The sequence below is a fragment of the Falco peregrinus genome, chromosome 8 (genome assembly GCF_023634155.1).
Source record: "Falco peregrinus isolate bFalPer1 chromosome 8, bFalPer1.pri, whole genome shotgun sequence".
Taxonomy (NCBI): Eukaryota; Metazoa; Chordata; class Aves; order Falconiformes; family Falconidae; genus Falco; species Falco peregrinus.
This window is the reverse complement of record NC_073728.1, coordinates 10,474,302-10,490,858: the sequence shown is the minus strand read 5'-3', so window position 1 is coordinate 10,490,858 and position 16,557 is coordinate 10,474,302. Positions and strand designations below refer to the sequence as shown.

Here is a 16,557-nt window from a genome sequence, read left to right as displayed (position 1 = left end):
GGACTTGTTTTGTTCTGAATATTCAAGATCCCAGGTGAGGAGGGGACACTTTTGAAAACTCACTCCGTAGATGGCATTTTCTGTTATTCTCCCTTCAATATGGTTACCTGTTCCCAATGTAACTTTTTAGTTACCGTTTTTTGTAGCTTCCTTAACTTCATGCTTATCATTTGACATGCTTACCATACTTATTTTATTTTCACCTTGATCTCAATGACTAAAAAACATACAAGGCATTGATAACTTGTGTTTCCTGGGCCTGGCTGTGCATTCCCCAAGACAAAGGCTTCCTGAATGAAGGATCTGTTTGTTAAATCATGCTTCCTCTCTCCCAATGCAAGATTTTAAAATCAACAAACACTCTATTGGAATTACAGGATGAACATCGTATGGAAATTCCCTTCAGAATCAGTCACAGAAACTACAGAAATTTTGATTAATATTTTATACCTTCAAACAGACCTAACAACCTGTGAATGCAAGTCTCCATCTGTCTTGGATGTCACCCACTTCTTGGCATCAGCAGGGAGCATTCCTGTGCTATGTTAGGGGAATGCTCATACATTGTCTTTGAGACAATAACAAGAAATCAGTGAGCCCTTCTGTCTTTACTCGTCTCACTCTTTGTCACTTTTTGGGTCGGGGAATAAGGTGCTAGAGCAACAGGAGTACAGGAATTACACGGGCTCCTGACCAGCGTGGTGACTGGCTCACACAGGGTTTTATGTCACTTGCTGACACAGCTATTCACTAAATACCTACAAAATACTCCGTTTTTTGTTGAGCATCCTCTTACAAACAGCAAGAAGGGTCAGTGGTACCATGCTGTGGATCAGACCCACAGAGTCCAAGTCCTTTGCAATCTATGTCAAGTGTGTTTCCATGTGTAGTTCTGCTCTGCTGCCATGAATTTAATACATGGTTGTCCCGCATTCATCTTCAGAAGGTAGCAAGAGAAACTTGAGAAGGATCAGCCCCTAGTCCATGTGCTAATGGGATAGCTGAGGTGCAAAAAAATTATTTGAGAAGAACAGATGGCAAAGAGATGGAAACAATGAACTTGCACAGAGTTCCTACAATCTGTAAACTGTGAGCAATCCATTGCATTCCCTGTATTAGATAAATCTTCCCATGAAGTCATGGGTGATACTGCTGAGGTAACAGAAAAGGACTGAAACCTCTATGTGTCTTCTGCTGGTCCTCCTCTGGTCTCACCCATGGCAGCCTTCTGTGTCACAGACACCTTCCCCCTGAGACTGTGCCACAAATGAACACCACTAGCCTACTTTCCTCCCATTTAACTTTACTACCTTCAGCATCCTGATATGGAATAATCACTCCCCTATTCTTAAACACACAGCTGTTTGTTAGCACATAATATATGAAAAATAGGGTGATAAAAGCCTTGTCTTTGCCTTCTTTCTAGTAAGGAAGAGCAAATACCAGGCAATTACAAAACAGAGTATCTGCTCAGGTGAACTTCTCAATTCAGACATTCATAATAAGAAAACATGGCAATTTATTCATTTGATTCCATTTGTGCCTCTGCTGCTATGGAAAGCCGAGTACTTTCAGGCTTAGAATCTACCATATGCTATAAAATGATTTACTCTGCTGCTTTTTTATTTGTACAGGATGCTCCCCCTGAGAAACACAATGGTTTCTCATTTACAAGGCAGTCCTGCTGGCATCAATGAAAGAGAGGAAGAAAAAGCATAAATATGAAATGAATCTAACATTGCAACAAAATGGGATGCAGTGTTCAAGTGACCTAATTAATGCCCAGTGCAGTCTAGGAGGTTTGGAATACTTTAATAGGTAAGGTTATATTTTTAAGGTTATTTAAATACTGTGCTCGGTCAGGAGCTATCTGCACTAGTTCTACCCAAGTATTTACCACGGAGATTTTGGAAGAAAGGAAAGATTACATCTGTTGATTTTCACTGGGAGCTGGTGTCTGACTGTGCTTTTCGATTACCAAAAATCAGCGTATGCATGCACATTCACACACACAGGGCTTGTGAAACCCTGGATCCCTCCTCAGTGGCAAGATCCATCCTCACTTTGATGGAGTTGGGTTTGCACATGGATGCCACTTCAAGAATTTCCAGCTCTTGGTGTACGGGACATGGTGGTGGGGAGCTAGGGAGGTGCAGAGGGCTCCAATTCCCTGCCGGGAAGGCCTGTTAAGGGCATGCTAGCTTTGTAGAATTGTACTTACCCACAAAATCAGTTGAAAACCTCCTAATTACTTTCATAGCCATCTGATTAAGCCCCAAATGTAGTGACATTTGTATGTCTTATAACAATTAAGTAATAATTAAATAATTCTACTGTTGGGCATATGTGTGTAAAATTTCCTATACAGAATTTGAAACCTTTCTTCCATGAGAAATGAATAGTGCTAAAAAAGACATCTGCTCTTCTCTAAGTCAGGCAAAAATTCTGCTTGGAATCCTTTAAAAAGTAAAATAATCACCAATAAAAGCTTTTTTTCTACCACTCCCCATCTTTCATGCTGTAAGCTCTTTTTCCCACCTCAGAACTCAAGTCTATAACCCAGGGCATGGCTCTTTTGCAGTAGAATCACTGAATCATGCCAATACTTGTGTTATGATGGGAATAAGTTACCAGAATGTGCTTTGTTATGTAGATTTCTTGGGAGAAGGGAGAGATGGAAATAGTCTGGTTTCTGAAACCATTTAAATTGCATGCCAAACCAGACCAAACAGGTGAGATATCACATTTTAGAAACCTAGAGAGTTAAGCTAAAGATCACACTGTCTATTCTAAATATATTAATTTCAATTTCAAAATACACAAATAAAGGACAAATAGCCCAGCACACATCATTTTTTTTGAGGAAAAACAAAACAAAAAAAGGGGAAAAACAACCCAACAGTTATCACAAATCAGCTGCTCTGTAATGGAAGCTCATGTGTACACATTTACTCTGTGGTAAATGCATTTCTTTTTTTGTTGTATTTCATCGTATTTCATTACCTTGGTAGTGGGAGCTACCGAAGAACAGCTGAGACATTATAACTAGCTTTGATATAGCAACTCATTTTATACTGTGAACTTACGGTCTCAGCTCAGCAAGGCTTTTTTATTCTAAAAATCAAGCATCTAGTCCATGAAAAGCCCACGCTCGAGTATGTTTCTGTTCAGGGATGTTCTTAATCAGCTATCAAGGTGTGCTCCTGGCCTGCCCACGCAAACGTTCACCATCTCTGTCACTGTTTATGGTCTCAATTGCAGTTAACATCAAATGCTGTTTCTAAGCCCAAACTCTCAATTGACAAACCTGGATGGTCTTCAGAACAGTACTCACTCTCCTGAAGACACTGGTCTTTATATCATAGTGCTCAAAGTGGCTATTTTTTAGTTTTTACTCCTTAGTTTGTAGGAAGACACACACACTATTAAAAAAAGTTGATGTTGTCCAAGTGAGGAAAGAATAGGGAAAAAAAAAAGAAAAAAAATTACCAAATGTGCGTTTTGCTGATAAATACCTTTGTGTGCAGACAACTGATACTGGGCTAAGTCTCAGCTGGTATATGTTAGCATTACTCCACCTACCTCAACTTGCTTTCCTAAGCTCACCATATTGCTATTTTTAAAAAAGTGTGTGTGTGCAGGGAAATGACAGGAAGTATTCCCAGGGACCACAGTGTGATGTCTCCTGTGGGACCAGCATTTTCACGATGTTTTAAGCAATTCTGTAAGAAGGAAGGACACAAGGCCACTGCGTGTTTTGTATTCATCTGGCCTTTGAGCCTTGCACAGCCTAGGACTAGGCTTCTTTCTCCTTCTCCTAAAATGAGTATCTTTCTCCACTCCACTTTAAGAATTCCCCTGGACTTTTTTCTTTATGGAGATGGAGAATAACACATAACCAGGTATAAACCATAGCTAGCCTTCAACATTTCTCCCTGTTCATTCCTGCAAAGGTCATGTTCTTGGCATTCAGAGACTGTAATTTTTGTCACCCCCAACACACCACTAGCTAGGAAACTGCAGACTAATTTCAACCTCCGGGCCCAGCACTGCTGAGCTGAAAATTGCCAACAACAAAGCCATGGGAGCTCTCTTGCAGCAGCTGTCCTGCTCAGCAGGGAACAGGACCTAGCCACAAGGAGGGGTAGCTCAGCAAGCAACCTGCACCCTGGAAGATGATGGAGAGAGACCCAGAGACTTGTACATTCCTACCCACACACAGAAACTAGCCCTCCTTCCCCTCCCCTTGTGGCTGTAGTCAGGTGATCTAGCCATGTGCAAGACAAAGATAATTGAAATTAAAGGCCTCCTCAGGGCATAGTGAAAGCACCCAAGTAGATGTCTGTACCATGCCTATAAACTGATCAACTTCAGAACAATGCTTGAAAAAAATCCAAACTCTCTAGGGGCTGCCTCCACTTTTCTGGAACAATTAATCTCTGCAGAAATAATTTAGAGTGATGTTAAAAGTTGGCTGTTTTGTTTAAGACCCAGCACAGCTGCCTGTGCCCTTAAAGCAGGATGCTGGTAGGGATAAGAAATTCCCCACCTCTACCTCAGGAGTCACACCAAAATGCATTCAGATGCTTCAGAACACTCAGCAGGAACAAAATACTACAGAAGTATTTGGAAAGAGAGTCAGGGAAACTTAACCCAAATGTGATAGAAGATAAACCAATGATAAAAATCTCCAAAGCATATACTTATGCTCAGGAATATCCTTTCCATGTATGACATGGGAGAGAAGAAAATGAATACCTTTTTCCAGGTTAGACTAAAACCTAACTTTAAGCTGAGAAATCATTTGTACACTCTTCCTTGGTGTCTTTATAGTCCCAGGAGAAATGACTTTGCTGCAGACCTCTAAAGGCTGTTGCTTATGACCCTCACTCCTATGCTGAGCTTCATGGGTGGGAGTGATGCTGGGATGTGAGGTGGGATTTATTACTGATCCCAGCTGAATTTGGAGCTCCCTGTTGCTGCCTGTCCTCGCTGTGCCCTCACTAAACAGCTAAACGGAGACAGTGGATCAAACATCCCCTTAAACATTCACCAGGGGAGATTTAGACATATTTGCCCGGAGGAGGAAGAGGCACTGTTGAATTCAAAGTGCTGTTTTAAGCTAATTTTGTTGAGAAAAAGTGAAGTGGTTGTGTGAACATTTCTATTTCAAGCCCAAGCAAAGTCAGTCAGGCTGTAAATAAAAGAACTGTCCACATGGGGTTTGCACTGGTTTAACTTCAGTTGGTGGAAAAATCAATGCAAGGTCAACCATTCCAGCTTCTTTGGGCAGACAAGGTTAAGACTTACTGTTCTTGTCATAGCATTAAGCAGCTTAGAAAAAGCTTTAGATTTCCTCAGAAGCACACTATCAAGAAAAATAAACCCATTTTTAATAAATACCTGAATAACAAACCCAGAAGTTGAGTGGAGTTGGGGAAGATCCTCTACAATGTAATCTCTGAAACATCCTGGCTGTCACAACTATATCAACCTACTGTTACTCCCCTAAGGAAAGGCTGACTGAAACCATCACCTCGCTGGTTAACGACAGGCACACCCTTGTAGAGTGAAGAGCGTGTATTTTGGTGGGAATGGTGCTGGTGGTTAAACTCATACTATCAACTAAGCGCTCTAACAGCCCAAGCACACAACAGGTACCTGCACATAGCAAAGACCTGAAATCGGTCTTTCCACTGACTTCTCCAAGTGTTAAGTCAGGCCTAAAGCGGATAATCACGAACTTTAAAGACACTGAAGTCATCCGTTACATTTTAAATGTTGATTTTAGTCTCCAGGATGTCTACAAAGACAGTAATCAAAGACAGAGCTGTACAAACATTTTGGCAATACATATTAAATACATTTAGATGGCCTTTATGGGATTAAATCGTTCATAGAAAAGTACTCGTTAGAATTTTTTGCTGATTTTGTTTTTGTTTCACTAAAAAGTAGCTCAGTATTAGAAATGCTGAATAGATTTTAATTCAGCTTGTATTTTTAGGTTTTTAGAAATGACCTTTCAGAACTTTTACATAATTAATTTCCAAATGAAGCCATATGACTCCACTCAACAATGAAAAGCAACAAAATGGAAAAAAAAAAAAAAAAGATGAAATGTTCTTTCACCTTTTCATTTTTCCATTTGCCTACAATCTAACTTTTTGGTATTCTTAGGCATATGGTAATTTTTAATCAAAATAGAAAATGTATAATTTTTATATTTTCTGATTAGTAAGAAAGTCTAAATACTTCAACTACCAACAACTAAAGACAACTCCTAAAAGTTAAAAGATGTTCAGTTTTAGAAGAGTTTCCAAAATGATGATTTTGAACGAAATTTTAACAATTTTTGGACAGTTACCATGTAGTATTTAATGCTACAGATAAGCCTACAACCTTGCAGTCTGAGACATTATGCTCATTATCCGTACTAACAGCTATGGAAAATTTTTAAAACAAATTCATGGAGTTTGACATTTCTTGCTTTCAACAATCTTTTTGGCAATCTTCAGTCTTTATGTATATTAACACATGCAGTGTTAGTTAACATTAATACTAACAAATATAAATGCATATAAACACTTTTTTGGTTATAATTACTTTCATCAGCACTGTTGAATTCCATTCTGCTTTGGAGATTTTTATATCTATTCCCTCCCTTTTTTGGGGGATATAAGATAATATTACAGGGATCAGAAATAATGATTTCTTAATACCTCCATCATCCTTATCTCTTTAATTGTCAGTCACCATCAGAAACAAAGGGGAGGGAAATCATATATTTTATATATGGCTTAGTAGATTTTTTGGGTAACTTTGCACATGTGACTTTCCTCTTTTCATGCCTGCATATTTATATGTACTAAAAAATGAAATACTGACTTAAAAAAAAAAATATCAGCAAAACCAGTGCTGTTAAATCGGACACAGAATTTTAGCCCATCTTTCCTCCTGCCTATCTGAGTATAAGCAATCTATAAGATGGAAGTGATGCAAAGCTGAAATGAAGGAAGAAAAACAGATGGAAAAAAACCCGCAAGAGATGCTTCCAGTCCAAGAGACCTCAAAAGGCGGTTTCCACCCACCATGGTGACTCATGACCTGCCCAGCAGCCTCCATACTGACATTCTGCAGATAGTTGTGGCAGCGTTCCTTGTGCTCCTCCAGCGAACTGCGCTGCTTGTAACTCCGGCCGCAGTAGTTGCACTTGTGAGGCTTCCCCACTGCGGAAAGAACGAGAGCATTGGGTCAAATCCACTGCAACCCACATTTACTATCAAAAAAAAAAAATCAAAAAAAAAAAATCACACTTTTGCGACAAACAATGTTTGCAATGGAAAGACACCTAAGAAAGGTTATTCAAGTCCCAGACCTTTTTCCCAGCCTTATTTTCCCACCACACACACCTCCTCCTACCCACTGGGTTCTTCACCCCATCCATTTTACACACTAATGCGCAGTATCAGCAGAAGGAAAAAGGCAGACTTGTCGGTCACAAAGCAAATAAATAGATGACAAGAGGGGAAAAGAAACGAAACAGCTGAATCGCACCTCAGCACTGCCTATGTTGTCAAACAAGTCCCATGGGAAAGAAACTTCTGAGACACTTTTGCCCATGGCATGAACAGTTGCCTTCACAAAAACGAGCTGCCCCAGTGGCCTAATTCTGCTCCCAGCTGTGGGGAAACCCATTACATGGCCCAGAGGAGGAGTTCTTTCATTGAGAAAACTTTGCCAAAATTACTAAGGGAAGGTTGGAAAATAAAAGACAACGGAAAGTAACTTTGGTAACAGCACTGTTACATGCCAGAACTGAGCTGCTACCAGTAATTTGCAGAGACTGGATAATATTAAAATATATATAATAAGAATATATATATAAAAAAGATATAAAAAGCAATGCACAATGAAAATCAAGACAGAGGAGTTGCGTCTTGCGTTCAAATTTTAAAATTTTCTTTTTTGTTTCACTCAGCAGCGTTACGAACAAATGGCAAATGCCTCTTTAATACATGCAAAACCTGGCACCAGATTCTCATAAAGTATATCCTTTTTGTAGCATGTCATTAAGAAACCACAAGAATGGCCTAACCCAAGGCCAGAAAGCTAGCCAGGAGTGTATTTTGCCAAGCCGTGCTAATAAAGGCTTTTAATACAATTTAAACTTGTAGAACACGAACATTTATTCTCTAATAACTAAAGAGCTATTAAGTCAGTACTGCAAGTCTAGTAAACACCATCGCCTGCGATTTTCAGAGCTGGCTGAGGTATGGGGAAGGTCAAACTTCTTCCAGAATTTTGACAATCTTAGGTAAGAATTTTAGTTTCCAGCCAAAGAAATTGAGAACATCCTCTGTTGGATAATATACATGTTTCTATTGGGCTTGTCCCAATATTGAAAGCTTTTCACAGTCATTTACTTAATGAAATCCAAGCTGTACTAATTGCAGCCAAAATGCACCGTCACCACTGGGATGGGAAAACGCAGGGGAAACTGGAGGGAGGACACCCATAGCCAACAAGAAACTGGGAAGAGGGCTCCTTGCCTTGGGGCTGAAGCCCTAAACGCAAAAGACCCAAAGTCAAGGAAATTCTCTGGGGCCCCTGGCGGACTAGCAGATACCAGTGTGTGCCCCACATTACCCATATGATGGAAGACGAAAAAGCCTGAGCCTTTGGTATCATTGTCGGTCAAAAAAGTTTCAAAAGTTTTCATCTCAGAAAAAAGGGATTTGATAAAATGAACGCACTTGCAGAAAGATCGTTTTTCTCAAAAAGTTTGTTTCTATGTACAGTTCAGTGACACAATCAAGTTTTCCACTGAGGGAAAAAAGGTGCTTTTGATCCAAACTGTGGATTTATTTTCTTTATTTAGAGATAAGGCTTATCCTCAGGAAAGTACTGCATCTTAGATGAAACTGTTATTGTGGTCTTTTATTTTGCTCACTAGCTTACACTGTTGCCGTAACTGGCACTGGTACTGGAAATCTCAGTGGAGGCCAAGCGTGAGGCTCATTATCATTCCCAGATTAATTGCCCTTGATTTGAATGATCTGGATGAAGCCTCAACTCTTAAACATAAACCAGCCATCTCATTCTGGAAGCACCTTTAGGAAAACACATTGGTGGCTCCCTAGGATGGAAAGACTTTTTCCATCACTATTACAATGCTTCACCATGCATCTAGATGGCATCAACGTCTGTCAGTCTGACAGACTTCATTAGAAGCTAACTCAGTGTCTAATCAAAAAAACCCAGTGCAGCTGAAGGGACTAAGTTAACCAAGCTGAAGCAGGGCTGAATTAGCCCACCTGATTTGGCTACACCAGGTTAACGAGTAACTTAGTTAAACTGTAAGACACAAGGGAAAAGGACGATTGCTTTCAGATATTCAAGAGGCAGCTACAGTTAATTAAATATATTATCATTTAGTATAGAGAAACACATTCTCTACAAGGTCAGAGCAGAAAAAAAAAAGCTTCAACAATAAAAAAATGTTTGTATTACACCTCTTCAAATGGTTGCTCCCTGCACTGCAACAATTTCAGAAACTATTCACACACAACAAGGCTGAGCTTTTCCTGTGATATCTAGGACCATCAGCTACCCAAATTCCATCAAATTTCAAGGTTCATAGAGACGATAAAAGCTAATGATAAAGTCCCAATTTCAACAGGCAATATGGGATTTGAGGAACGTAACTCCCGAAGGAAAGAAATACCCCAGCACACACGGTCCCTCCTCTGGGGAGAAGATAAGAGAATAAACAACATGTGACAAATGTTAGTCATGATGCCTAATACACAACTGGAAACTGCTGAGACACAGCTGTGAAGAACAAAGTTTGTGAGCTCCAGTTGAGTAGGATCAACTACAACTCCCTTGGGTTCATTTCCAAATTCTGTCCCTGCTGCTCTACAGACACAATCACAACATAGCTCCACACGTGTAAAATCTGATTTATACTATAAAACTGCACAAAGTGACTGTGACTTGGGTTCCAGCACAATTGGTCACGTCAGACCACAATGGAACGGGTTCTGATAGTAGCAGTTCGTGTTGCTATCAATTTGCACAACCTGTTTTGTAAAACGTGCAGCTAGCCATTATGATCTGGATTTTACAAATCTTGCAGTTGGGAAAAATGTCAAGTCAGTGAAACAGCATCGAATTTCCCCTTGTATTCTCAAAGTAACTAATGACAAAATATATATATATGTATTTGTGGACGTGAATGTTGCCAGTGGGTGTACACTCTTCCATATTTCATATTACCCAATGGAAAGCTGTAAATGTGTATTAGAGAATTCAATTCTGGTGATCTCCTCAACAGCACACTTCGTTCCAGGTCACGAACCACCTATGAAACCACACAACTGCCCAGAGAGATTTCAGCCTTTGTCAAACACTGTATAGTAGGTAAATGTTAATGGTCAAAATCTGCCCCCAAAACATGTGGCTTGCACTACTGGGCACAAGCAGTCTTGGTCTAGAGGCCGTTGACTTGAAAGCAAAGAGTTCAACAGCGCTACAGCTGACCAAAACCCTCTGCAAGCGCCCCTCTAAAGGCAGCTCTTGTCCACCGTGGAGCCATTTCCACTGTGAAGCTGCTCAGAGTCTGGCTCTGTGTGCTTGGTATGAAGCTGCCTTCTCTGACATACTCGCTGAGGACCACTGTACACGGTCACCGCATTTGGCATTGTATGTAACCGCTGCTGCCAATGGCAGCAGCACCCAAGCAAAGCCAGTTTGGAAATTCCCTGGTTTGGGGTAATTATTCCTTTATCACCTTTTTGGGGTAAGCAATCATACAAAAAATTACCATCACTCATTCTCATAGAAATTACACCCTACAGCGAATGCAAACAAGCGTAAGATCTTGAGAGACCTTTGATCCGTTGTTGAACTGGGAAAGACCAGGGCACTGGGCAAAACCCAGCAGCCATACCTACGAAAGAGCTAACTTGAAGAATATAAAAAAGCACTTTATATTTCTTACTGAAATGTCAGAATTTCCAGGCATTTAAGCTCAGATTCGTACGGATGACAATGTGGTACAGAAAACCCACAGTGGAGTCTCAGCTTCGAATGGAAAATATTATGACAGTCACAGTGAAAAAGACATTTAAATTTGAAGTACAATTTTTACCATGAAACAGGTAAACCACTCGTCAAAATTCACAGAGAAAAGAAGTTTGCTTGTGAAATTAAAATGTTCGTGTGGAGGGAGGAGGGGGGAAGAGGAGAAGGACATAAAAGGCAAGGTGTTTCTGAGTTAGAAATACTTTGAGTCCTGTGGGTGAACTTTGATAGCTGAGAAGTCTGCACGCACCAACAATGAGATGGTGTAACTCTAAGGTCAATATTCAAGACAGAAAGCAGACTTGGGCCTAGGGAAACTTCTTTAAAGTCATAAAAAAGGTCAGTGAAAGAGGAAGAGCCCGTAAGGCATTTGTGCAGCATTTTGTTCTCAAAAGAGATGGGAGTGCATAGCAGAATATAAAGTAAGTCAAAGGGAAATAACAAGGCATCCCAGGTAATACCTTGCCATAAGCATATAACATGAGAAAGGCTTATAGAACAGGTTAAGAGCACTGCTACACTTTGCTGAGCTAAAGTCCTGCCTCCCTTAAGACCAATGACAAAACATGCCCTGCTTTCAGCAGTCAGCATTAACTGCTCCCACATTTCCCTGTTTCACGTACCACGTTCTCCTCTGCAGCAGTGCAGCACCGAACTCCATCCCATCCATCTGCCCATGTCCCGAGTCCCTGCGACATCTCAGCGCTAAGGCTACCAGCTCATACAGGAACGGGCACTACTACAGCTGTGTGAAGCGGGTCAGCCCAATCCAAGGACTAGAGACTTTGCACTGAGCTTTGTACCTGACTTGTATCACTTTTATTTTTCTTTTTATTTTTTTTTCTAATTTTTATAATTTTTACATTATTGTTGTATTTACATTATTTTACAGGGCCTTGGAAGGGAAGTCAGCTGAGATTTCTGAACTAAGTGGCCATCTGATGTAGCTACTTTTGGTCTGAAGAAGTCCCTCTGATAGCAGCACACTGAGCATGACTGACTTCTGTAAAATCCAAACTCCCACTTGACTCCCAGCACCCCAGAGCTAGAGGAAACCCCAGTACTCTCCAATTCAAGCTTTCTGCAGCAGCATCGAAGAAGTTAAAGATGTTCTTTTGGGCTGATACTTACACCCATCCATGAGGCTGTAGAATCCACTGCTGCCATCATAACCCGTATTCATTAATTATTTCTTCTTTCTTCCCTAAACCTGGCAGCTGCCCAGGCGAGGGAAGCTGTTCTGCAGTTACATGGTGCCTACCACAAAGCCGCCCTTTGCCTTGAATGAGACTTACAGAGTAAGATGAGTTTTAACCCAGAGGTAGGAAATACGATTAAAGCACTGAGCTGGGACTAGGGAGTGTAGGGTTCAACTCTTAGTTACACTACAAATTTTGTGACTGCAGGCAAGTTATTCTGATTTTCTGTGCTTCAATTATTCATACGTATGATTAAGGTAATAATTCCCTTCTTTGCAGCTTGCAAATGAATTCATGCACTTTGCAAGATGCACAGAGGCTAATTTGGTGAAGCTCACACAAATAGGTAGACACAGAAAAATATGGCCCGTATCTCTACTGAGAAATTAAGGACTTAATAATACACTGTGATTTTATTAGATATGGGAGTGAACATTAAAGAGTGGGAGGAGATATTTAGGATAATGCAGAGTAGAGGATCAAGCAGGAATAAGAAAATGAAGTCAGACAAAAAAACAGGTAGCATATGAGGCAATTTGCAGGCACGTTGTCCTTTCAGGACATGAAACGGCCAGCCCAGGGAAATATAAAATGCCCCTGAGCTTGGTGACATTTAACACCACACAGGACAAAAAAAAAAAAAAAAAAAAAAAAAAAAAAAGAGAGCGTGCAATAGTCACAAAAAGGTGGATATAATAGTTGCTGCAGTCCTTCCCACCTCCAGCTTTCCCAAGCTAAGGAAGCAATTGTCAGAGCCAGGGAGAGCCGAGGCAGTGCTGAGGTTTCGGTAGGAGGGCTGAGGCTGCAGAGACGTGACACATGGTCCCTCTGGTTCACTACTGTAATTAAACAGCACACTTTGTCTTTTCTAGAGCTGCCTAACTCATAGCTTCACACACAAAAATATTTACATGAATAATAGACCCCCGAAAGAATTAATCACAAAAAAATTAAAGTGAGACCTAAGCCCATGCTGGCTCTGAGCAGCACATAGCTTTACAAAGGAAACTGCCTCCCACTCCGATGCTGTATCTCACTGCTGTGCTTAATGACTGTAAATGCGTTCATTGAAATTCATGGGGGGTCTTTGATTTGTTGCTTTTTTTTTTTTTCCTGGGAGATTACACACACACACATACACTAATAGGTATACACTGGAGTTCAGAAATAGGAGCAAGTCCCACAGCTAACCTGACGATTGTCCAAGACAAGCTGCATGCAGAAGTCACAACATGTACACATCTAAAATAAGGCTCCAGGCTGCTAGAGCATACAAACACACAGACTTGTGACAGTGTCAAGTACCTCCACTTCTGAGCGCCCAACCTATGACATCTCAAAGCAGTCTGAGTTTCACGAAAAACCAAATCTCTAATCACATTATGAAAACTTTACCGTAATCTTTTAATGCTTGCCAGTCCCTGTGGAGGCAGCAATACCTGGGGTACATTTCATAGGATGCAGATACATGGACCTCATGGAGTTCTGATGTCTCTATTCTACAAACGCTTTTTAGATGATCGTATTTTGGGTCATGTATTAGGGTTTGTGAGGTCACATGAGGTTCACTAGATCAAGGCTGTAAAGGAGACCATACAGCCAGATCTGTGTTTAAAAAGGTTATTCTGGACACCTCAAAAGGTTCAAAACCCAAATGCATCATTACAACAGGAGAAGCCCACATACATATGCCATTAAGCAACTAGTGCTTATCTCGATTTGGAGCTTGAAATAGAGCACTTGACTCACTTCATGACCTCGTGGTCCAGTACCTCTTAATAAAGATTATTATCAATTGCCTATTGATATATATGTGGTTGTTCAACAATTTGTGAGCCTCCCAGCAAATGAAATATAGCATGTCCTGACTTTTCGCACAGCGGCAGTCAGCAATAAGTTATTTCTGTCGACAGCTACCATGTACTATTACAGTAGCCCTACGCAGCTAGCAGTGAAACACCACTAGATATTCCTGGTACATCAGTGCACAGTAAAACAACGGCGAAATGTTGCACCTACACACCCTTTGTTTTCTAGACACGCCTGACACTCCCGTAAATATCTCCAGGGCACAAAACAGCAGTTTGACACCTGCATCTACCTGCCAATTGTTTACGGTATTGTAAAATAAGTGGCTAGCAGTGGAATACCATGCTAGTGTTCAGTCCTCCCTTGATTTTCTAGAGAAAGCAGTATTAAACATCAGATTATATATAAACTCTGAGGACTTCATCTGTGCTACATTTTGGCTAGAACGGACCCACAAAAACATGCACATGTGGAAAACAAGTAAATACACTAGTCAGGAGAAGCTTTCAAGCATCTATACCTTCTCTGTGTATAAGCACACAGCCAGAATCTAGTATAAATCTGTAACCTTTAGTGCTCGTGTACAACAGCTAAGGGGTTGGGGTCCTTATTTGTACCTTCAAGATGTTTCTGCCTGCAGTCTTTTATTACTTTAGTAGTTTATTACGATTTATCTTGCAGCTACTGGTGGCTCTGTTGTTTAATCTGATTCATCAGATTGTGTTTATTTATTAGCTGATCTGCAGGATTTTACAGATAAAACAATGTTCCAATCTGCCACGAGGGTTATAAATAAGTAGGTGGCTTTTTTTGTGCCAGAAGTTTAACAAACAAACAAACAAACCACCTCCTGTTTCACTGGCACAGTCACAGAATTACTGATATCTCCCTAACTGTCCAGATACTTGCAGGACTCCGACCACAGTCTTGCAGCACCCATTAAATAATTAAAAACAGAAAAGCAAGAATCTCACATCCCAGTTTCTTCCTTTGCAGATCAGAAGACAAGCAGTTCACTTTGTAGGCTTGTATGTTCTATCTATGTATGCGTGAAAAACAAAGGACAATGTACCTGTCTATGTGAAACCATGCAAACAAATTACATACTAAATCAAGGGAAACACAGATAAGGACACTAGTGTTGTATTTAGTTCTGAAAAAGATGAAATTCACAGTTACTTGCTCCAATTCCATGTCCCAAGAAACACACATCACACCACACAGAAGCTCTCCTCACATAATTCCCTTGTCCTACCTTTATTTCTGTCAATGTAAGAGCTTTAAAGCTGGCAAAAGGCATCTGACACTCATTTTTTAGTTTATATTAGTGGCAATGGAGCTTGCAGATTCCTCCCCCTCCCCTCCATCCGAAAATTTCAAGTGCACATGTTCTGCACTTGTGCTGTGAGGCCATTGAATTGGGCTCACTGTCCTTGTCTCATACCAATGTGTCCCAGTCCTCCAGGCAACCCTGGCACTGGTGGGGTTCCCAGGAATTTTATGCAGACTCTGATATGGTTAAATACTATTAAAAAAGGGACTCTGTTTAAATAGCACCCCGCTGGCGAGATAAACTAACAAAAACCAGGAAGTCCACAAAATAAGTGGGTGTTTTATCACCTGGCTAGCTTTGAATCACTTAAAAGCAGCCAACTTACTTTTAAAGGGGGAGAGGCCCCGCAAGGAACGTCAGCGAAGCGACTTCGGCAAGGAGCCCCCTCCCTGCAATGCCACCGTGCTATCTGGATGTGGGTGGGAACTGGCTTAAGATGGAGGTTAAACCTTAACCATATACACCAGCTCTGTACTTTCCACTCCACTTCAGACATTTTAACGTTATATGAAAGTTGACTTGATAAGCGGAGCGTTAATTGGTTCACACGGCAAACCTTCCAAAATGTGCTCACTGGCTTCTTTTCATTTTAAACTTGCTCCAGCAACAGAGCGAGTAGAAAAAATGAAAACAAGTTTAGGTTGGTCTGTTCTTCTCTGCCCTGTCCTGTCTGCTCCCCGTCAGTGCCACAGTTCAGCAGGAATTTAAGGAGGTGACTGGAGAGCCACACGTCATCACAAGCCAAGCTCCAACTGCAGGTGGAGAGGCACAGCTCACACAGGCAGCGCAGGGCGTGGGTACCTCTGTGCAAATCAGGAATGCTGCTGGACAAACACTCCCTTGAGAAACACTTCTGTTTGTTTTGGGGGTTTTTTCCCCCCTTTGGGTAAAACAAGTGTAGATGTTGGGCCAGATTTGTAGGTAGTATCAGTGGGAGTAATACCCTGAAGTCGATTTACACCAGCTGCATACAGTTTATCCCAAGTGCAGCCCCTCCGCACACCTTGCAAAAGGCCTTTAGCACTATAAAGCCAACAAAACCTATTAATTACTTGGAGCAAGCAGTGCCAAACGTAGTGTTACCAGTTATTATATACTATATAAATGAAGGGAGACAGAGAGATTACATGC

General features: G+C 40.9%; 1 protein-coding gene across 12 annotated transcripts in view; it reads right to left on the bottom strand.

Moving 5' to 3' along the window:
- Positions 1 to 16,557, bottom strand: part of IKZF2 (IKAROS family zinc finger 2) — a 121,152-nt gene that overhangs the window by 16,613 nt on the left and 87,982 nt on the right. For all 12 annotated transcript variants that reach the window (XM_027796768.2, XM_027796766.2, XM_027796769.2 and 9 more), the window contains one exon: positions 7,089 to 7,226. In XM_027796768.2, the coding sequence (XP_027652569.1) occupies positions 7,089 to 7,226 (138 nt within the window). The remainder of the gene's footprint in view (positions 1 to 7,088; positions 7,227 to 16,557) is intronic.